Here is a 23256-nt window from a genome sequence, read left to right as displayed (position 1 = left end):
TTCTTCACAGGTCACACTACAGAGAAGTCCTCAGCATGTGCTTCTGGGAGATGCTGCACAAAGAACAAAATGCCCACGTTGAAAAGCCATGCTCTGCAGGACTCTGTGCTGCTTTACCTCATCTCATCTGTGTTTTATAATTCCATCCTTAGAAGGTAACCACTGCAAAACTTTTCATCTTTCTCTGCTGGATGCTGTAGTGAGCCTTCCCACAAACAGAACTGAATCCTTATAGAGGACAAGAGCAGAGCTTGCAAGCAGCAGAATCACAGAATCACAGAATGGCCAGGGTTGGAAGGGACCTCAAGGATCATGAATCTCCAACCCCCCCCTGCCACATGCAGGGCCACCAACCTCCTCATTTAATACTAGACCAGGTTGACTAGGGCCCCATCCAATCTAGCGTTGAACACCTCTAGGGACAGGGCATCCACAACTTCTCTGGGCAGCCTGTTCCAGCACCTCACCACTCTCATAACAAAGAACTTCCCCCTAACATCCAACCTAAATCTTCCCTCCCTGAACTTAAAACCATTTCCCCTTGTCCTGCTGTTAAGGACTGCTGTTAATCCAGCAGAGCCTGGATTGGACAAGAAACGTGCTAGACATATAAAAGACTCAGAGAATCTTTAAGATTGGAAAAGATCACTAAGATCACCAAGGTCAACCCAACCCCACCATGCCCACTGACCACGTCCTTGGGCAGCCTGTGCCAATGCAATACTACATGCATCTCCATACATATCTCACTGTCTTGAACTCCCATACAAACTCTCTGAGAGAAAAAATAAAACACAATTTGGAGAGAACAGTCCTTTTTTCCCAACACAAACATGAGGCAGAAAGAAAAAGCTCTCAGAAGGATAGTAGAACCACACTAATAGTCAGAGTAGTGTTTCAAATCTTTTGTTCTAAGCTTAGCTCACTGGATGTCCAAGAAGCAATACCATTGAAAGGCTGAAGGCAGGTGTTCAGGTGCCCATGGCACCCATGATTTGCTACATCTCTCTACAGTCCTGGCAATATTATGTTTATTTTCCGCATGCCTAGAGATTCATGCTGCTGTCCCAACTCCATGTTCTCCCTGTGTGCACCCTTCCTGCAGGGCAAGGAAGTGAATGACCCTTCCTGGAGCAGGATGCCAGTGCTTCTTTGACTTTGAGTCACTGGGGATGGGAAGTGGCTTCACACTGGCCATTTGCATCTAGCTTGGGGCGTAGGAGCATCCTGGTCTTGTTGGGGAGCAGGCCAGAATCCTCCAGCTTTCTTTGGTGTAAGACTGCTACAGAGCATGTGACATGAGACAGTCATCAGTCATCTAGTCCAACCATCCACCTACTACCAATATTGCCCACTAACCACACCCCTGAGTGCCACATCTCCACAATTCTTGAACATCTCCAGGGATGGTGACTCCACCACATCCCTGTGAAGCCTGTGCCAGGTTCAAACACTCTTTCTGAGAAGTTATTTTTCCTAATATCCAGGCTGAATCTTCTTATACTCTGCCTTCCCAGCACAGCGTGACAGATGACCTTCCCTCTGTACAACTACCCGAAGGAGGTTGGAGCAAGGTGGGAATCGACCGCTTCTCCCAGGCAACAGCTATGTAAAGACAGGCAATGGCCTTCAGTTGCACCAGGGGAGGTTCAGGTTGGATATTAGGAAAAATTCCTTCTCAGAAAGAGTGACGAGGCAGTAGCACAGGCTGCCCAGGGGGGTGGTGGAGTCACTGTCCCTGGAGGTGTTCAAGAACCACAGAGATGTGGCACTGAGGGATGCAGGTCAGTGGGGATGGTGTGATGGGTTGACAGCCGGACCTCATGATCTTAGTGGTCTTTTCCAGCCTTAATGATTCTGTGATTCTAAAATTTACAGTACTTTCAGGCTAACAAAAGCACTAGGGTGTCCTAGTATTTAATTACCAGGGCTTGGCCTTGTAGAGCTCTTAAACTGCATGGGAACAATGCAGCAGCACAACCTGGCTAACACAGCAACCTTATCACCTGGTTCGCATGCTCCCAGTAATAAGATGAGCATGCTCCAGGTTGATTGCTTTTATTACTCCATTAGCACAAAGTGGACTGTGTTCCCTGTCAAAGACAAGCTATTACGTTCTCATTTCCATTACGGATGTACTTACAGAAAGTGACAGAGACTCTTGCTACTTGTGGGAGGATCATGGCTGATTTTCAGCCACACATCCACAAAACTGTTCTTAGAACAATACCCAGTGAGGCTGCAGTCCCATGAGTAGGGCACAGTGTGTCCCACCTTTGCTGCCAACATGTTCAAGACCCATGGAGATGTGGCACTGAGGATTAGTAGGCATGGTGGGAATGAGCTGACAATTGGACTATGTGGACCTTGAGGTCTTTTCCAACTTTAATGCTTCTATGATTCTATGATACATTTTATTTTACGGCTGTATAGTAAACCCCACACCTGAGGAACATACGATCTCAGAGATGTATTACTAACCCCATTCTAGAGCTGGGGAAACTGAGGCAGTGACTAAGCAACTGACTTAGAGGAGTCACAGCCCCGCTCCTCCTGCCACACAGTGGCTGCACTCTCCATGTGGGAGTGGTGAGATCTTTATCTGCTCAACATGTGTGACCGCTCAGGGTTCCTGAAAGCAGCCACCAAGAACACACAGTGCCGTCGCTACATACCAGGCTCACGCAGGCGTGTAGGGGCAGAGGAGTGGGGCAGCAGATCAGACACACCTTTTCTTGGCATGTCCTTAGTTCCGCGAATAGCCCTCATCCCCAGGCACCCCGTGGGCTGTTGGTGCCCTGCCACTTCCCTGTGTCCTCATCCCCTTCTGAGCACGTGTCTCCCAGCATAAGCCTGAATTCTCCCCTGCCATGATACAAAGGTGACTGAAGCACAAGGTTTGTGCTTCCAATCTCAGTCATGCTGGAAGTACATGGGGAACAGAGTGCACATCTGGCTCTTTCCACAGTTTCAGGGAAAAGCAAAGGAAGAGAAGTCACGTGGTGGAAACTGCTCATGCTTCCCAGGAAGCTGGCTCCCTTTGGGTGAGGATGTGTCCCAGTAAGCCAGGACGTGTCCCTGGACCTGCCACTGTCCCCTGCAGCCTGGTGAGTCACTGCACAAGAAGCATCCACTCTGAAACGCCGTGCCCCTCACTCCCATTCAGCCAGCTTTCTTATCAGAGAGTGACAAAAGACCCTCCGGGGACTCAGAGAGGGGGGATGAAAGGGGCTGCTGAGAAATGCTTAGCGTGGCAACGAGATGTTTGATCTGCTGTGGAAGGGAAAGAGTTGAAGTTTGGAGAAAGCAGAGGGCTGACTCACAGCTCACGAGCTTAGGGCAGCTTTTGGGGCTGGTTGGGGGATGTGGGTGCCTGCCCACCTGCCTGGGACCAGTTCTCACTTCTGTCCCCGTGCTGGACACACAGATCTGCCCAGAGCAGATGTGGGACTGACCCAGGTCTTCCACATTCCCTAACCCTAACCCTAGCCCTAACCCTTAATCCTAAATAAGTGAGGAGGGCTCTCACTTTTCTCTCCTAACAGAGGCTTGGGCCAAACTGCCCATTCAATGAGCACTGCTCCCATCCTTACTCCTTCCTCCCAGTGTTGAAGTTCCTCTCACTTTTGCATCATCCCTAGCCCTCGCCTACACAGGTCCCACTGTGTCTCACACTGTTCTCACTTCATTTATCTCCCACATCCCTCACCCGGCCACATGGACAGTCTGTCCTGCAGCCCGGTGGGTCCCTGCTTTCACTGAGGAAAGACACCAGGCACAGGGAGTTTCTTCATCTGCTTCTTCTCATGCCTTGTAGGTGCTTTCATAGGGGCGTGGACCTGCCAGAGCACTCCGGAGTCACCAAAGCTTTTGTGTGTACGGGCTCTGGGAAGGTTTTTCGTGACAGAGAGACAAAGCTGTGAGAAAAGCACGTAGAGCCCCTGGACTGTAGCCAGGTAACTGGGGCTTTCATCTCCCTGAGGCACTGAAATATGACCCTGTGTTGCCAGCGTGCTCTCCCAGCCCTAAAGACAACGAGACAACGAGAACCATGCGTCAGAAAGTAGTTGGGGGGGGGGGGGGGGAGGGAGAGGTGAAGCTCTGTCCCTCCTCCTCTGCCTTGCACACCTGTGCACACACACACACACATACTGCTTCTCATGCAGGTGAGTCTTGCACTTAGCAAAGGATTTTCAAGAGTTTCAATTCCAGGTTGACGCAATACAATACAATAACTGGCTGTATTTAAAGATTTCTGCAGGTTTGACCCTGCTCCCCACTGGAAAATCCAGCCATGTGTGCCTAAGGAGCAGCTACGGAAATACCTGACTCTGGTTTCAGTGTCTTAAAGGGGACAGAAGCATACCAGTTCCTACAATTCCCATCCTAACATTCTGTTCAGTTATGCAGAAATTTATTTATTTATTGTAGGTCGTACGAGCTCAACATAACAATGAGAATGGTGAGCAATTTTTCACCATTTCCAGCCTCTCATAAGACTTTATGCAGCATAGTAATCTGTGTACTTTAAATAGCTTCAATATTCAAGTACATCCCAAATAGAATCGCAGAGTCATTAAGGTTGGGAAAGACCTTTAAGGTCACCTAGTCCAACCCCAACCCATCCCCACCACACCCACTGACCACGTCCCTCAGTGCCACATCTCCACGGTTCCTGAACACCTCCAGGGATGGTGACTCTCCCACCTCCCTGGGCAGCCTGTGACAATGCAACGTCGCTCTTTCGGAGAAGGAATTTTTTTCCAAAACCCAACCTGAACCTCTCCTGGCACAACTCCAGGCCATTCCCTGTCAGCTCAGCACTGTCACCTTGGGGAAGATTGCTAAGCTCTTTGGGCCCATCAGACCCACATTTCCTAACATTTTGTGCTAATAGCTGAGTTCAGAAACCCCAAATGACCTGAAAACTCATGTTCCAGCTTCTATACTGCACGTGAACAGCTAGAACAGCCTGATCTACAACTCCTGCAGCAGTTTATGGCACAGCCTTTCTAGGAAAGAAAGACCATGGATTGCTTTATCTTCCTGGCATCAGTTGTTTGGCTTATCACAAGGGCTGAGGGAATGGATAGATGTTGTGGTTTGGGAACAAAGTGATGAGACACAGACATACATTGGGATGGGAATCTTTGATCAGTCTCTAAAAGGCTGACTACAGCATGGGCTTTTCCTTGACACGAAGACTGCCCCAAAACCAGACTCACAGGTACTCTATTGGGTGAGCAACATGAATGGTGGTAATTCTGGCTTCATGGTGATGACTTTGTCTCCAGTCTCAGCTTAACAGCAGTTCCAGCAGAGGGATTCAGACCTAGTCATTAGCTACCTCCTCTTCTTCCTCTTTCAGTCTCCTTATTTTATCTTCCTTCCATTACAGTTCCTCCTTCTTCATTCTTCTGATTTCATGAAGAGTCACTTGAGGAACAGGAAAAAATTTTCAGAGGTGATCCTGAAGGTGATTGGATTCTTCACTTCTTCACTCATCTCAGGAAATTCATTCCATAGCCATCAAAGTCACACACGAACCTCCAGCAGAGACTTGGAGAGGTATGGGCAGAAATGTGTTCCTTGCTACAACTCCATTCCTTGGAGGAGCTGAGAGATGTTTTTTGTAACTGCACTTAGAAAACTCTTCTATGAATATGCAGGTTCCAGGGATGAATTTTACTATGTCGGGACCATGGTACATGTCTGGACCTTGACTCTCACACACGCAGATCTGTTTCCTTTCCCTCTTTGGGTCTCACCCACTCACACTGCTTTGCTCCCTGCTCCAGGACTCCAAGCTGGTTGGACTAGATGACCTTAATGGCCATTTTCAACCTTAATGATTCTATGATTCTACAAAAAGAAGCTCCAGTGCTGCATCTGCACCTTCTGGCACATGAGGCCCAGAGGAAGAAAATTTCTACACCTTTGTCTGTCACCTCTTCCAACAAGGCAAATTCTCCATCTGTCGCTTAGCTGTTGAGGCCCTAGATGATTCCACCATGCATGTCCTACCACCTAACACCAGGATTTGAGTTATACACATTTGTTTATTATATGACACAGAGCTACCTTCTGCCAAGAGCCCACAGAAGCCAGTTTAATAACTCCCTGCTTTTCACTCCCTCACTTCTATAGTACTGCAAAGCTCATCACTTCCATAAATTTGACTGTTTGACTTTTGTTTTCTTTCTGACCTCTGGTACAGAATATCCAGCCAAAGAACAATCCTAAAACAGAAAAATCCAAAGCAAAACAAATTCTACTCTACGGGTCAAATCTCTTGGCCTCCATGGGATGGGTTTCTTGCCATAGAGTCATCATCAGAGCTTCCAGGATTGCTTTGGGAATTAACTCATGAGTGCTGCTGCAGGTAACGACAGATACGATGCAGCTTTATAAATACCAAAACCACCTTGTTTACAGATGAGAGTGATTTCAGTGTTTTTGGGCTTTCTGGGGAACATTCTCAGGCATTGTGGTCATTTGTGGGTTGCTGATTCAAGGGAGAGGGAAAAACATGGCGACAGGTGAACACCAAAAAGCCAAGAAGGAGACAGGATCCCATCTGGAGCCTTCATTGGAGGTTGGTTTGGAGGAGAAGCCAGAACAACAGCCAGCCTCCAGCCCACGCAACCTCCATCCGTTGCATATGACCACGTTTTAAATGGAGCCAGAAGAAATCAATAATGTGAAGAGCAGAGTGAAACTACTCCCAGAACTGCACCTTTGTTACAGCCAGTGAGGAAATGTCAATGTTTGAATGGCTGCAAGAAGAGGGTTGATTATTAGCTTGGTTTATCTCCAGCAGATTAGGAATTCCAGGTCATGTCTATTGACCAAACACTGACTGGTTTAAGGTGTTTCTGACACTCAAAATTTGAGAAGGAACAATTCACACAGCCCATTTCAAATCCAGTTTTCACTAAGTATTCCAGGTGGGCAGTCAGTATAAAACAAATCCCTGGCGCTTCCTTCATGAACTGCAAAGTTTGGTTCCAATGAGGGAATCTGAACTTCTCTTCTGGAAATGGAAAATTCAATCTGGGCGCGCAGGGAAAATCTCCAGTTGTAATGCTGTATTTCGGGTGGTCCAGTGTGGAGCCAGGAGCTGGACTCAATGATTCTTCTGAGTCCCATCTGGGGATACTCTAGTTAATATCTAGTCCAGTGCAGGATATTCTATCTTCTTGTTGACTTTTAGCCAATAAGCCACATTCGGAGCTGGTCTTCTCCATGAAAACTTGGTGCTGAATTCCTGCATGTAGTGAGCAGCTGATGCAGGGTTAAACTTTTGTGCTGTTGAGTTCTACAGCCCTGCAGGTTGTGATCTTTGGCTGCTTCAACTGCTCCCATGGCCAAACACAGTGCAGATGGGGAGGATGCATTCCCACACAGTCCCTGACTAATCCCACAGAAGATATGCAGCAGCTTCTGACGTATGGACAAACAGGACCTGTACCAAGACACAGTCAGCCCATCAGGGTGGGCTGCAGCATGACTTGGAGATGGTTCACTACGTGTTTTGTATTAGCCCCACCACTGAGTGCCCAGAGATGGTGGGATGGGCAGACAGCGTCTGGTCAATCCCATTTTCTGATCCAGTGTGAAGCTTATATCTTTCTGCTGAAACCTGGTCCATGTGGCCATGCCTGCTCTGCACACCTGTAAGACATTTGCCAATAAATGTCTTGAAGAAAAAGGAAACCAGGCTGCAAGTCCTGGCAAGTGTAAAAGCTTGTTTTTGCCAGAAAAGGAAACAGGTATCATTAACTACCCACAGATCACAAACTTCTGCTGAGTCCTCTGCCTGACACCGCCCAAGGGAGCAAAACAATCATAGTGTTAAGCATTTGCAAGGATACAACAGGAGGGAAATCCTGATGAAGAATTAGCATCATGTCTGCCTGCAGATTAAAACTTCACACTTTGTATGTATTTATATACATACGCTTTAGTATCTTCTCACTTGACCCTGCATTTGTAAAGGATGTAAAAGGAAGACTCACACATTTATCTAAGAACAGGCAATCATGAACACTGTCAGTGCAGGAATACCTCTACCCTAGAGAATACAGAGGAGATTGCAGCATCTTGGACAAAACCAGGTCTTTCAACTGAGATTGAGAATGCAAAGGAAAGGTATTTCCTCATAAGGCAGGTAGAAAAAGATTTGGTACTAGCATGTGAAAACTGTTAGGGACTTTCAGTGAAAAAAGAATCTTAGGCAGAGTAGGAAAGACAGTGACTACTGTGTAAGAGTGTTTATTTTGCCTGCTGAGCCAGGGCAGAAAACTATTTGAAGAAGAGAGAATAAAGATATCTAATACACAAAGAAAGGAATAAGCCCAGAAGAGAAGACCTGATGATTTTAGCAATGTTGTAAAAAATCTCAGCAAATTCCAGAGCACTGAGAATGCTGATGAGCGATGAAGGGGAAATGCAGAGTTTCGGTGTTTTATCTTGATGTGTAAATTGCTTGTGATGTCCGCAGGAAGAGGTGCTGGGTTTTGAAATCTTTCATGAAACATGACTAAGAAGTTATCAATTTCAAGCTGACCCTGGAAAGCAAAATATGAATTGGGGGTTTGTGAGGCTCTGGGTATGAGGTGTTTATACTCACTGTCAGGGGTGTTCAATGGTCAAAGAGGCAAGAAGGATGAGGTAGGGAAGACATGGGCAAACAGAGACATGAGCACAGAGCTTTTGCCCAGAAAGTACAAAAGCACAGGGGATGAGCCTGTATTGCAGCCCAGCACATGGATATATCTCAGTATGGCCTTACATCAACTTTATTTGAACCAACTCTGCCATATATTCATGCAGTAATGCTGCTCAATGCAGTACTCACTGGGGATAGGGGGCAATGGGACTGCTGCACAGCCCCACAGAAGCATAGCATCCATCTCCACGCTCAAATCCCACAGTATCCCTTGCAGAATAAGGCTATCTTCAATCTAAGCTGTGCGGCTTTCTGGAAGGGGAAGAAACTGAGGATGCATGGTGTCCTACTATGTGTCCAAGCAGCCAGCCTCACACCCAGACAGCTTTAGCACAAACTGGCCCAAAGTTGCCACCAAGACATGCACTAAGCCCAGCTTTTCCCAAGTATGGGGTGAGTGTGGATTGCATCCACTCCCACCATTGACTCCCATCAAGGAGCCAGCAGCACGGTCAGCGCTCCATGACAGTTGGACTAAATGATCTTAGAGGTCTTTTCCAACCTTAATGTTTCTGTGATCCTATGATTCTATCACTGTGACAGACCATGTGCTTCACACACACTGCATGTCTCTCCTCAACCTCACTCCTACTGCATTCAGAAGGTTGCTACGTAGGAATTCTCCCACTGTTCTCCTGCAAGCTCCAATGGAGGGTCTGAGACTTTCCCACACAGCACTGCTCTGTTGCCCCTCCTGGCCATTTGGAGCCTGTAGGCAAAGGCCCTAAGCCCTCTGAAAGCATTTCTGGAACTTGCACTCCTGCCCAGAGCTGACCATGTGCAGCAAGGAGCTGCCTGCTGTACCTGAGAGGTGTGGGATGGTCAGGAGAGGGTGAGTCGGTTCAGTGCTCTGAAGCACCCAGGAACTCTGCATTGCAGGTGGACATTATCAGACTGATAGCACTACCCAGACATCAATGTCTAGACACTCCTAGCCCTGCTCTCCCCGGTTGAGTGAGGGTTTCTGCTGTGTCTCTTCATCAGGGACTGCTTCTCCCAGGGATCAGATGAAGGCCAGCACCACCCTGTTCTCTCTGCTCCCTGTAAGAGAGCCTTTGATGAAAGCGCAGTGTGATGCATCTACTTTATTATCTCTGCGTTGCCAAAGAAAACTTTGCTGTTTTCTTCTTCTTCCCTCCCAAACCTATAAAACCAGACTCCAAAGTCCCAGAAAAACACCATTCCTTCAGCTGCAGATTCACAGGTACCTAATTGCTTTCGAAGTGAAAAACGCCACGACTGGGTAGGTTTGCTACCGAGTGAGGAGGATGGATTTCATCACGCCGGTGAGCCGGGCAGCTGCGAGAGCTCGGAGCCAAGCAGCCCGGCTTTGTCCCTGTCGGCTGTGGTCGGGTTGCAGTTGCTTTTCTCCCCTTTGCCCCCCCCCCCCCCCCGCGTTGCGCAGTACCGGTCAGGTAATCACGAGCTTGCTTGTTTGCGTGCAACCTCAGGAAGCAGCTCCAGCAAAATCCCCTCAGTCATCAGAACGCTCTAAAACCACGGTGTCAAAACAATGCAGCCCCATCCCCACCTCCAGCAGAGCCTTTATCGGTAGTTATCACCTATTTATCTCAGAGCTGGAATTACGGCAGACCCATGCTGACCGTCGGGCAGCACCACCCAGTTCCACCATGCCTCCTCCCCCCCCCCATTCCCGGCCCTGGGAGGGACACAGTGTTCCCTCATCGAATCCGGAACCGTCAATACCCAAACGTTCATGCAGGAGAAAGGGAAACTATTGTCAGTAGACAAATATACGCTTGACAAAGAGGACAATTCTTCCTGGTCTGTAATCCCTTTGGCTCAATACACCTTTTAAAATCACTGCGCTAACTGAAGCGTTCGGAAAGGCACATTTCTCATCTAAGAGAGAATGGTCCTTATTGAAATGGTGGAATCAAAACTTTGGATCGTTTGTCCCGGCAGCATTTGAAAGCTCTTTAAAATCAGAAATAAAACGGTATTTTCCATTGCTTCTCTTGTTCTCTTGCTGCGTGCCCGGTGGGAGATGCCTTGTGCCCTCGCCCCGCAACGCTGGTGCTGGGGGGGCTGCTGGGGAGGTGTTTTACATGGATCCGGGCAACGTGAACGGGACTGGCGCAGTGTCACCCCCACAGGTCCCGCCCGATGGCCGCAGGCGGAGCGCCCCAGAGATGCGAAGCATCACCCGCCGGGTGGGAGCAGCGCGGAAACCCCCGCTGGGCGGGGCGGTTGGGGGGGTGGCCGCCAGGGGGCGCACTTTGCGCGGCTTTAAAAGTTGCGCGCAGCGCTGCGCGGGCGCCAGTGCGCTGTTGGTTGCGTTCCTGCGTTCTTCCATCGCAACCAACCTCCGCAGGTGCGGAGCAGCCCAGCGCAGCCATGGCCAGCGGGGGCTTGCAGCTCCTGGGCTTCGTGCTGGCCTTCCTCGGCTGGATGGGCATCATCATCAGCACCGCCATGCCCCAGTGGAAGATGGCATCGTACGCGGGGGACAACATCGTAACGGCCCAGGCTCTCTACGAGGGGCTGTGGATGTCGTGCGCCATGCAGAGCACGGGGCAAATCCAGTGCAAGGTGTACGACTCGCTGCTCAAGCTGGAGAGTAAGTCGGGGTCGTTCTGGGGGGCGGCGGCTGGGGCCTATGGAAGCAGGGGTGGCCGTCCCACCGGGTTTTTTCCATCGTACGCTGGTCGGTTTTGTCGGGGCTCAGGCTGAAGGGCTGGGAGCAGGTGTGCCGGTGCCGTCGGGCTCTCTCCGTATCGCTGACAGCGTGCCGACAGCGCTAGGTGTAATAAGCTGGGGCTACTGCCCTATGGAGTGTTAGGGCTCAATCTCACTGAAGCTACTCCGCCTTACTACTACCTGTCCCGGTAGTGGGACAGGGTGTAGAGCGGGGTGATGGTGTAGGGCTCAGGGTGACCCGTCCTGCTGAGTTTCCTTTGCCTCGTTGTTCGTCTCATCGGGGCTCAGGTGCGTGTCCTCAGTGTGGCAGGACCTGGCAGGGCTGGGGAACCGCTCTCTTGTCTGTCCCCAGAGCAGCACTCAGGGAGGGGGTGTCAGGTCCCTCGCGTGTGCCGTGAGTGCGAGAGAGATTGAGGCGGTAGAAATGGGCAGGGACTGCTTTTGTTGGGCTATGGCTAAAGTTAGTTAAACAGCAAAGTAAATTAAAACACTACATAAATCAGCTTTTCAAGCACTGATCCTTCTGAGTTCTGTTCTTTTTTGCTCTGTTTAGACGGGATAACTTTGTTCTCTGGGAAATGTTACTTGGGAAAAATCACCGCTCCTGCTGCGGGGATTTTAGGCACAGGGCTGGCAGGTAAGCTGGCTCCCAGCCCAGGCAGCGCTCTTTGCGGCTTCTAGGCAAAGCAGTCCGCCCAGGTAATGCCAGGTCCTTTGTCCCGTCCAGGGGTGGCTGCGCAGGAACACAGCCCACCCTGCTCGATAGTGGTTGTCACACTGAGCTGTTCCCTCCCTGCTGGAGGATTGAGTGCTGGCGCAGTTTCTTGAACTGTAGTTTATGCTAACATCCAGAGGGGCTTTAAAAAATAATCCTTTCTCGATATCTTCCTAACGCTCTCCCCCCCCCATAGCCGGGACCAATGGGATCGGTTTATCCTGGACTGTCTTCATCCTTCTCCCTCCCTAATTAATATAACGCTAACCACCACCTTGATCGCTTTCTCTTTTCCAAAGAAACGGACGTGTCGTTTCACATAACACCACAGAGAGCCTATTGGGAGTGCCCCCAAGTTCGCATACTACCAGCCCCGTCTTCCCCCCCCCCCCCCCCCCCGCTGTGTGACTCCTTGATGCTGCCCATCTTCACTGCTACCAAACACGAGCAGCTCCTGTTCGCTCAGCAATGTGGGCCCCACAGGTGCAAATTACGCCCTTCGGGAACGCGGTGCACCCATTCAGCCTCATCGAGGTGCAGGGCTGTGGGTAATCAGGGCTGGGCTAAGCACACGGGGTGCAGTGATACTCAGATATAAGTTCAGCTTTAAGCCTTTTATCTTGCTTCTCGGGGCGGGGGGCGAAGATGCCGATGGGGATGAGCAATCTCCGGCTGTCCCCTGAATCGGTTGCGAAAGGTAAAACTTGCCTGGGGGCTTTGGCTGCAGCCCTTTCTGCTGTAAATGAGACTGCCTGCAGAACCAAGTCCCGAGCCCTGTCTGCATACCTGCCCCGGGACCTCCCGACCTGCCCCATTCGATAGCGGCTGCTCCCTCCACCTTTGTTCTGCGGACAATGGAGGCTCTTCCGAGGCTTCGAGGGGGAGTGAGGTTCCAGAGGCTGAGCCTGAGTCGTTAACGCTGTCCTTTATCCCCTTACAGAGGTCCTGGCCTTACAGGGACCTGAAGATTTCCAGGCAGCATAAGAAATACGGGAACACGGGGGGGATACTTTCTTGTTTAGGAAGGTCAACAAAGGTTTTAAATGCTCTTTGTTTTTGACACCCCAGCTTTCTCAGGTGAACCTCTCTCATCTGAAAGGACACTGTGACTTCTGCTGTTTTCCTGTCTGTTCTCCCCTTGAGCTCTTTGGGCAGTGATTTGTTATGCTGTTTTGGCTGGGGATGTGACCAGCTCTTACCCGGTTTGGCAACCTCACCCTGGTACAGGTGCAGCTGTGCAACAGAGCTCCCTTCCTGTATTCACTGATGTGGTGGAGATACAGCAGTGTGGGCTGTGGAACTTCTCCTGGCTCTGCTTTCTTGCCAGGGCATCGTGCATGTGCTCAGAACCAGGTGTCTGAGCCTCGTGCAGTGGTGGGAGAGGCTCTGATCCTGCAATTACTTTGCCCACATAGAAAGGATTGACTCTCATCACCTGCCGTAATTCATTCTTGTGGGAGTGGTGAGAAGTTTTGTCAGCAAGCTTGTGGCGATTTGGGAGCTCTTCCCATTTCTCTATGTACACCCATGCTTGCTTGGGTTGGGTGTCAGATGAGGTTGGCACAAGTTTGCCATGCTTTATTAGCCAACTGAGGGGCCTTCAGCTTCCCATGTGGCTGTGCTGCTGGAGTGCACCATGCTGGCACTTCTCCCGCACTGCATTCAGCTAGGGGCTTATGTCAGGCTGGGACATGCTCCCATTCAGGCAATAGAAAGGCTGTGTTTTGCTAGCTGAGGTGAAAAGCGTGGCCACATGTAGACATAGAGGCTGAAAAAGCCACCCTTGCAAACAGGCTTTGTTGCACATTGTTCTTGTAGCCCTCCAGCATCGTCCATGGAGCTAGGTCAGCTTTGGGCTCCTCCAGGTCTCAGGGGAATGGAAGCAGGCAGGAGGCTGAGGGATGCCTAGGCTTTAGCTGTGGAACCTCTCAGACCTAACAAATTGATCTTTTGCTCAAAGCAGAGGTCGTTCTGGGTTGTGCTTAGGCTGTTCCAGCTGGAGATACACCATGAACCAAGTGATGAGTTGCGTGGAGATGTTCCGTGCTTGAGACAAGCTGAGACTCATCTGCAACTTCATCACCAAACCTAGTAGATCTGCAATGAGCCTTTGTGCTGCAGCCCAGAAAATAAACAAGGTTTTGGATGCCCTCTGGGTCAAACAGCACTATGGCAATGTGAAATCTTCCCTCCCACATTACCACTCTAGCTGAGCATGTTCCAGGAGCTGGGGAAGGGGGAAAATGATGATGGGGGGAGAAAAGAGGTTCATCCCCAGCTTGCTGCAGCTCTGCTGGTGGTGGGAAGGGGGGCTGTCAGACTGGTCTTCCAGTTACCAGGAGGGACAAGGATGTCCTAATCCTTTGTCACCTCTTTTCATCTGGAGTAAGCAAGTAGAGCCTACCAGTGTGTGCTTTCATGTGGGTTAAGGGTTAATTTGCTCCTGTGTTTCTCAATCCATGTTCCTGCCTCATGAAAAATTGTGATGGAGTGATAAAGCAGTCTCATTTGTGCTGTGCTTTGACAAGGTAGAAGGTTACTTGGAATGCCACCGAGGCTGTTCTTGTTCGGTGCTGTGTTGTGTCTGTAGAGGGGATGGGAGTCTGTTGCAACACAGTGGCTTTATTGCTCCACAAGCAGCTTCTGCTAAGCAGCTTTAGTAGTTAGAGTTAGTCTGCTACTAAATCTGTTGGTAAGAGAATTTCCAGGTTTATGGGAAAACAGGCTGCCTGGGTCTCCTGACCAAGGATAGGGAAATGGTGGGACTGGGTTGCTTTGAGTCAGCTTTCCCCTGCTGTTTGAGTGGCAGTAGAAGAACCTTGAACCTTATTTGCTTTGGAGTAGGCAGAGTACAAGGCCTCTGTTGCTTGCTCTTTGTCAGCATTCCCATTCAACAGGGAAGCCTGGCTCTGTTTGAGTCTGCCTTCTGCCCAGGTTCCTGTGCGGATTTGTGATTTGGAGGAGACCAGATGGGAACATCTCATGGTGATAATGAGCATGCTGGGTTTACAATGGATTTGAAAGCCTTCAAGCCATCAGCAGGCTTCTTGGGTCCACCACCAGCATGGCTGTAGTGTAGCAGGTCTTGAGCTGCCTCTGAAAGTCTCACTACTTGCTCAGATCTTCACCTCGATGCCTGCATCCAGGGAGTGATGCTTCTGTGCTGGTGAGGCACAGCTGCAGGACTTCAAACCCAGCTCTTTCAGTGAAATGCATTCTGTTTCAATGGAATCCCAGTAGGAAGGCTCTGAATGCTGCTTGGCTTGCTTTTGAGGCGGATGGTGTAACATGCTGCTTGCAGTACAGGGCTGTATGTAAGTCTTCAGGAACTTCTCTTGCAGAGATTGAGGAGCTGTGCAGCATCTTGTCACCTATTCTGCCATCACTTTGCATGGATGCCCTTGGGAAGGAAGAAGAAGTCCATACAAAGTATGCAAACAAGGCACTCAATGAGCATCCTGTCAGAAAGCTATCTGCACACAGAGCCATAACAGCAGTTTTGCATTACAAAAAAGTCTCCCAATAGTTGTGTAGCATAGGTGATATAAACAGAATAAATAAGGAAGTGTGATGATTGAAAAACGACCCCAGTTCGGTCTTTTGTAACCAAGGAATTGGCAGCAACTATTTGTGTGATAGTAGTGAGAAGGGGAAAATGTGAGTTACGCATCAGATAAAACTGTATTGAGTAGTTTGTCCAAATGCCATTGTAAGTCAAAGCCGTTGGACAGCACGTAAATAATGTTGATTTCAGTGTGTGGGTGGAACAAGTAAGAGCTGTATATCTTACCATGGCGTGTAGGATTCATGTTTAACATTTCTCAGTAGTTTTAAGACTCTTGACAGTGCTTACTGCTTTCTTGCCATGGACATTTTCAGAGCCAGGTCTCAGTTGCTAACTAGTAATAAAAAGGCTTGGCTTCTGAGTAAACAGTGGTTGATACTGACAAAACATGGCCATCTGACCTCTGCTGATAGTGTCTGGCCAGCCTGGAGTGGGGCTGCTCTGTCCTAAGGGCTCCTGGTCTGTGGAGTGGGAGCTCTGGGTGCCACACCACTCTGAGGGTCCTGGATCACAGGGGAAATCCTGCTTCTCTCCACTCTAATGCAGCTAGAAAGTTGTTGTAGAGTGCTGTTGCTAACCTGTCCTGTTTAGCAGCTTAAGATAATGCAGCTTAATTATATCACTTTTAAAGCACCTGGGAAGGCCCACGCGAACAGCAGAGCTAATACTAAACTAGTGCTCTCATCCTCAGGATGTGCAGCTTTCATTAACTCCGTTGCAAGTGAGTACATAATAACTAATTGCTTGCTTTATCATTAACCACAGTGATGTACTGCACACACTGCAGAAGTGGTGGGAAGGTAAAAAGTGCTGCAATATCACACCGCTTTGTTCTTTGGTTCTCCAAGTTTCCTAAGTGACTTCTCTCCCTCAGTGCATAAAGCAGGGACAAATGTGCTGAGGGTGAGGAGCATTCAGGCTGCTGCTGAAAGCAGGCAGTCCCCCAGAAGAACTCTTGCAGTCTGTTTCCTTACCTTGAGGAACATGTGGATTTCTTTTCTTGTTCAGCTACTTTTGCAAAGCTGGCATGGCATGCACCCAGATAACATTCCATAGGGGTTTTTTTTAGCTTCACAAAAACTGTACAAGTTTGAAAGAGTTGGATTTGGGTTTTTTTTTTGTAGTAAGACTAAGTCCAGCTTACTGCAGACTTGCTGGAATGATTTGGTGCTGCTGCAGAAATGTCCTTTCCCATGTCAAGTATGAATGAATGGCTCCATCCAGCCTCTCCAGAGCTGCAGATGTTTTGTAAGGCTTTGCCCTAAATGTATGGCAGCTGAATTGGTTTTCCAGGTGGCAACCCATAAGCAGAAGTCTTTATAATGGCATAATTATAAGCTAGGAGCTACTTTTTAATGTATATTCTCTAAGATTGGAGAGCAGTTTCTTCAAGAATGTCTTCAGATATGGTTGTTGTGATTTTTATGCTGAAGTGATAAATGGTTTGCAATTGGGTTTCTGCAGTCAAAGCAGCAGATGGGTTTTGCCTCATGCCTGGGTGGTGCAGAGATATATCACCTCCCCCTTTGGAGAAGGTGAGATGTCACTTTGCCAAGCTCATGGTGGGATGTTTCCTAAGAAAGCTGTTTCTTAGGAAAGTGTGTCACTTCCTATTGCTCTATGTATTACTGTACTGTATTGTTTCTAACAGGTTTTGTAAGCTACTCCCAGAACAGCAGGGTTGTACTGTGTGTGGAGACTGGTCCTTATTTGTTTTAAAGTAGAACTAGAGGCCAGCAGCTTGTTGGCTTGGCTCAGAAGAATTTTCTTGCAAAGCACAGTAAATAAAGCAGCACCAGGGGATAAGTGTGTGTTCCGCAACCCTCTAGGACTGCACTCCTGGCTGTGCAAACTACTTCAGGTTGAGCCCAGAGACTTTTTGTTGTGTACCAGCTCCGATGAATGCATGGTAACAGTGCTGTGGGGATGCGCTGTGTTGACTGAAGGGTTTGCAGGTGCTCTGTGGTACCTCTTAGGCTTAAATCATGCCCTGCCAGTGATCCCAGACCTATAGAATGCATTGGTGTGTGCTGCACACCTGGGAATGGATTATAGAGCTAAAACAGTATGTGTCACGCATTGCTGCTAAGTAACTCATGTCAGGGACAGCTCTGCCTTAGTCACAGTGCTCCTGGGAGCTTGCTCCTGTGATTATCCAGCCCTGTTTGCTTCCAGGACTGTATATGAAATGGTGTGCTGTTCAAACAAGCCCAGTTTGCCAGGCAGTAAAAGCTCAGGCTAATTCTACTGCTGCTTGCTCTTCGTTGTTTTGTCACCTGAAAGTTTTAATCAGTAATGACTTAATTTCTAAAATTGGTTTTCTTTCATTATCCATAAAATCAGAGTTCTGTAGTAAATGTGTTATGGTTAGCGTGCCGTCAGGTGAGTTAACATAAAGGCAAATCCTGGATAAGGAAATAAATCAAATCTGTCTGCTGAGAACCCAGACCAGTGTGATCTTTTCCAATGGGAGGCATCGTCCTCTGCTACAATTCCTCGAAACCAAAAGAGGTTCCTAAGACATTCTGTATTGAGTCTAAGTTAAATACTTAAGGACAAAAAGTTGTTCACTTTTCCGGGGAAATTTCTCTTTCTGTGGCAATAGTGATTTTTATTTTAATCTTCTGGGACTCGCTACTTTTCCATTTAGAGTCTAAATCAGCATGGAGGTATTTGTACAAAAGACTGGGTCTTGGAGGTGTTGAGCAATAAAGGGCTCCTGCTGCCCGCTGTGGGACTATTCATATGTATGGTACTATTCGTATTAAAACACAGCTAAATGCTTTGTCAAGGTAGGGCCCAAATCTGAATACTTCTTTTGATAAACAGATATGTCCTTCCCATTGAGATTCAAATGATCCGAGAACAAAAGATGTTTGAGGGTAATTCCCAGGTCATTTCCTGCATACCGTGTTACCCCTGCATGTTAGAGGAGACTGAGAGTCCTCTGATCCTCATGCATAACAGTCCTGGAGCTTAAAGCAAGAATCTCTTGGCTGTGTCCGGTGTAGCACCACAAAGTGAATCCTAGAATCGTTTGGAAAAGACCACTAAGACCATCAGTTCATCCCACCCCCCCATCATCAGCGTACCGCTAAATCATGGCACTCAGTGCAACCTCCACCCTTTTCTTGAAAATCTCTAGGGATGGTGACTCTGCCAGCTCCATGACGATTACTGAACCCTGGGAATCTGAGTTCCTGTATTCTTGTTTTGTATCTTGAGTTGTCTTTGTGGTAACACAAGCCCTGATGTCGTGCAGGCAGCCTGCAGGCTACACGAGCCTTGATGGTGGCCGCCATACTCCTGGGCCTGGTTGGTGTGTTTGTTGCTGTGACTGGCATGAAATGCATGAAGTGCATGGAGGACGACCAGGTGAAGAAGATGAGGATGGCTGTGTTCGGTGGGGTGATCTTCATCATTGCAGGTCAGTAACATTACAGTTATTAAATAACAGATTGGTGTTGTTCCAAGTGCTGGTTCTGCTGCATGCTTCTGTTGTGATTTCTTTCTTTTTTTTTTTTTCTTTCTTGTTGACTGTTTGTTACTTAACAGTAAACATGGCATTGTGTTCCCTCTATGTGCAGGTCTGGCAGCACTGGTGGCCACATCATGGTACGGCAACAGAGTGGCTCGAGCCTTCTATGACCCTTTCACCCCCGTTAACACCAGGTACTGACCCATTTGATATAATGCTATAGTACAGCATGGCAGGTGTTTGGTTTAGTTTTGGGTGGTGGTGGCGGCACAGAACACAGGAGAGAATTACAACTCTTGCTCTTTTCCTTGTTTCTCCCCAGATTTGAATTTGGATCGGCCCTCTTCATTGGCTGGGCAGCTGCTTCTCTAGCCTTGCTGGGGGGAGCCTTCCTCTGCTGTTCCTGCCCTCGAAGTGAAACCTCCTACCCACCCAGTCGGGGCTACCCCAAAAATGCACCCTCCACAGGGAAGGATTACGTATAATGAAATGACGAAGAGGAGCCACCAGCACTGGTAGTAAAAGCATTTGGAGAGGACACTACGATGCCGCTGTCCTGAGCAGAGTTCAGACTCTAGGTTTTGCCTTCCTCTTCTCCCAGAAATGTGTATATTTTTATAATCCTCTTTGCTACTGGACATAACTTCTCCTTTCTCTCCCAGCCCGTGGAGGAAGGCTAGCCTAAGCTTGTAGGTATTGCCACTGGAAAGATTGAAGCCTCCAAGCTTGGGTTAAATTTAGTATTTGGGAGTAAAAGGGAAAATGATACTGTTTTTAGATGGATGTTGGTGCTTTTTTTTTTTTTTTTTTAAGTTTTTTTTAATTAAAAATAGATGGTAACAATTCAGTCCCCATATCCCATTAAGTTAGAGCCCAGCGTGGTGTGTGTAGAAATCAAACACTATATACAAAGAGAAGACCAATAGCTTAAGGGGAAACATAATTTTGGGGAAGTGACTTTACAGGTAGGAATGTTTGAAGAGATCTAAACTGTTTTTATACTGTTACTGGTGTCATCTTCAGCACCTTCCTTTCTGTGCAAAGGGTCTGATACAATTAAATTGCTGTGACTTAAACTAAAATCTGTATGCATGTGTTGTTGGCCAACAGAAGATGTAGTGTAAGACAGCCTGGCTTAACTGTGAGTCATCTTTTGACAAGATCTGGTAAGATGATTGTGTATTGGCCAAGGGCTGTAATACAGCTACAACAGCTAGCAAACTCCCAGCCAGCTGCAGGTCTCCCTGGTGCCAGGGAAGAGGTAGACAGAAACAATCGCCTGTTCTCACTGTTGTCTCTGGGGCTGTTGTGTTGTTCCTTAGACTCTGTTGTTGATGGTTATTTCTTGATGTTCTTAGCCTGGCTGAGCTCAAAGCTATATCCCCATGTCTGTTGCAGGTCACCTTTTAACAAGTGTTGCCTTCTTTTCCTTGAGTCATTCCAGTTTGGGCTTAGTTATAAGTTACTGATCTGTTTGCCTTATGTGGCTAAAAAATGTTAAGCCAAACAATGCAGTGCCACTCCCTGATGTTTCCCCATGGATACCTCTTGTACTGTCATTTGACCCTATCTTTACTCTTGCAAATACTTTCAGTCATGATATGAAGGCAAATTCCAAGGAAACTGACCTGAGGGTTATAGCATTTTCTTTCAATCCAAGCTTGCCAAAGAGGGAAGAAACCCAGCTTTGTAAAGATGAAGCCATCACTGCATATTAAGTCCTATATGAAAATGCAGCTCATGGGTTCCCACCCCTTACCCTAAAACCGGTCTGTCACCAGTGCCTGACCAACACTGGTAAGGCTGGCTGGAGATTAGTCTGGTGTTCCTAAAAGGATGATATCAGCTTCCAAGGCTCAACTTTGATTTATGTAAGGATGGAAGCTGGTTGCTTCCAACCAGGCTTTATAATGGTGAATGTGTTCCGAGGCAACAGGTATCTGGGTTTCTTTTGTAGACAGGGAGATCTGTGTGCAACCTCGGCCTTAGTGCTTCATATAAGCCTTGTACCTCTGTTTGACCTGACTCTGCAACATAAATCAAAGCTACTAAAGAAACCAAAGCATTTGCTTCAGGCTTGATCTGATGTTGACCTGTACTTGAGCTGGGTCACATGGCTCCTACTTCTCGATGGGGAATTGCCCTGTGCACAGTGGGACCTTGCGAGACCTTGTACCTTGTCTTAAGGGGTGGCAGCTCAGGTCATGCTAGAGCTGCTGAGGTCTGTGCTTTTGTATTTGCATTAACCCTGTGCCAGGGAGCAGATGCTTGTATTGGGAACTTGTATAAAGTGTTTAAACAATTTCAATAAATGGATTTTTGTAAGGAACGACATCTGCATTGTTTCATTTTTCTTATATTTTAAACACTACTTGGACAGAGTGTATGGAAGACAGGAGTGGCACTTGTGTTTTTGGGAGCCTGCCTGCCGAGATGGAGCACATAGGTGGGGACAGATCTTCTGCAGTGAGTCAGGCAGTTGCGGCCTCTGGCACAAACTCACCCAATAATCTGCTACAATTGCAGCCTCGGAACCAGAAGGTCTGCTCTTCGGCAAGGCAGACTGCACCCTGGGTGGAGCAGGAAGGGGCAGGGAGAAGGCAGATAGCTCCCTGCAGGGGAGTGGGAGCTGCAGGAATGGGGAAGGGACAGGGTGTGGAGCAGTGGTGCTCCCAGGAGGGATGTTCAGTGTTTCAGCAATGCATTCTCTCTGTTTATCTGGGGAAGGAGATGTGCAGATGTGTCTTCTGTGCAAGATGTTCTTTTTCCCCCCTTGTTTCTGCCTGGTTTGGAAACATTTCCATTTTTTGTTAGTCTTGTGTTCATCCTTTCCATCATTTTGAGTGCATATGATGAGAAGCAAACTTCATTTAAAGCCTGTTTCTGCACTCAAGGAGCTGCCTACTGTGTTCCTTCTCTCTGCAAGGGCTGTTTGCTTTTGTGATACAAACAAAAGGAATAGAGCTAATTAGGCCTAAAGCTGGCAGAGCAAAACAGACAGGCATGTGGCTGAGTGAGCTTGCAGTGCCTGGAGCAGGCTGGTTGCCTGGCATAGTTTGGGATCTATGGTCATTCTTATTCCAACCTGTCAATTAGTCAAGGATTTCCATTGAGATTATTTTTTTCCCATGTTTTTGTGCTCTCTAAGGACTTTGCAAGTTCTGCTCTGACATTTGCTGTGCAGGAGTAGCGGCCTGGGCAGAAGAATGTGGAAAACAAATTATGTCACCTACAGATAGACAGTGGGATGTCTCAGCTGTTGGCATAGATAGGGCACTGCAGGAGACTCACACCTGTGGAAGACCAGCATAAGATGGTCAGAGGCCAGCTTGTTTGTCTGATATACTCTCAATTTCACTTGGTTCATGGGCAAATTGTCATTGGGAGATAAGGTTTGTGGGGTGCTATCTAGCTGACTGGAAAGCCAAGGTGAAGTTTGAGGGGAACCATAACACCATATGGCTCACAATCCCAGGTGAGGGGTGGTGACAAGAGGCAGTATCTCTTACCCGAGGATGGAGATGAGCTGAGGGCTGCTTAGTTGCCTTTTCAGAAGTCATTCAGACATCTACGCTGTATTCGCAGAAAAGGAGTGATGTGTTGGGAGAATTTCCCATTGGGTCTCAGTCTTTGCATGCGATTCTGACATCCTGCTGCTGTAGCCATCTTGTACTGAAATGATGGTGTTTGTAGAGACAATGGGAACTTTGCTGCTTGGCATCTTCCACTTTGTATTTATTACTCAGGTGGTGCTGTAGCTGTGAATACTGAATTCTGCTGTCAGTGGGGATTTCATGCTCGTTAACACTGGTTGAGTATTTCAGAGAATTGCTCGGGATGTTTTTGGAATAGCATCAGCCTCTTGGTTGTTTTGGCTTCTGTAACTCATTTTAAGAAAACCATCTGTGCAAATGCCTTAATCAGGTTCAGCTTCTGGTTTACACAAACATTTCTTGTTAAAAAAAATTTGCCCTTGTTTTCTGTACTGCTCTGAGAATACATATAGTGCATTAAAGCATTCAAAACTCTGACAATGGAGAGCCCAGAAATAACCAGTGGAGCTGGTGATAGCTGATGATAAGAAATGTTTGCAAAATACTCATACG

At 48.0% G+C, this 23256-nt stretch overlaps 1 protein-coding gene across 1 annotated transcript; it reads left to right on the top strand.

The window, feature by feature from the left end:
- Window positions 1–11000: 11000 nt before the first annotated feature.
- On the top strand, window positions 11001–21479 carry CLDN1 (claudin 1). Its single transcript, XM_048955379.1, has 4 exons — window positions 11001–11312; window positions 18935–19099; window positions 19260–19344; window positions 19473–21479. The coding sequence occupies exons 1-4, from the start codon at window positions 11090–11092 to the stop codon at window positions 19633–19635; spliced, it is 636 nt and encodes a 211-aa protein (XP_048811336.1). The 5' UTR covers window positions 11001–11089; the 3' UTR covers window positions 19636–21479.
- Window positions 21480–23256: the final 1777 nt, after the last annotated feature.

This window comes from Lagopus muta, chromosome 9 (genome assembly GCF_023343835.1).
Source record: "Lagopus muta isolate bLagMut1 chromosome 9, bLagMut1 primary, whole genome shotgun sequence".
Classification (NCBI taxonomy): domain Eukaryota; kingdom Metazoa; phylum Chordata; class Aves; order Galliformes; family Phasianidae; genus Lagopus; species Lagopus muta.
Note: the sequence above shows the minus strand (reverse complement) of the source record. Positions and strands in the feature narration are given on the sequence as shown.

Bases quoted from the DNA above. Each gene is read 5' to 3' on its own strand.
- CLDN1 (XM_048955379.1), top strand. From the start codon at position 11,090: ATGGCCAGCGGGGGCTTGCAGCTCCTGGGCTTCGTGCTGGCCTTCCTC. The intron at 19,100-19,259 runs GTCAGTAACATT...CTCTATGTGCAG, and splicing joins GGTGATCTTCATCATTGCAG to GTCTGGCAGCACTGGTGGCC. The intron at 19,345-19,472 runs GTACTGACCCAT...GTTTCTCCCCAG, and splicing joins TTCACCCCCGTTAACACCAG to ATTTGAATTTGGATCGGCCC.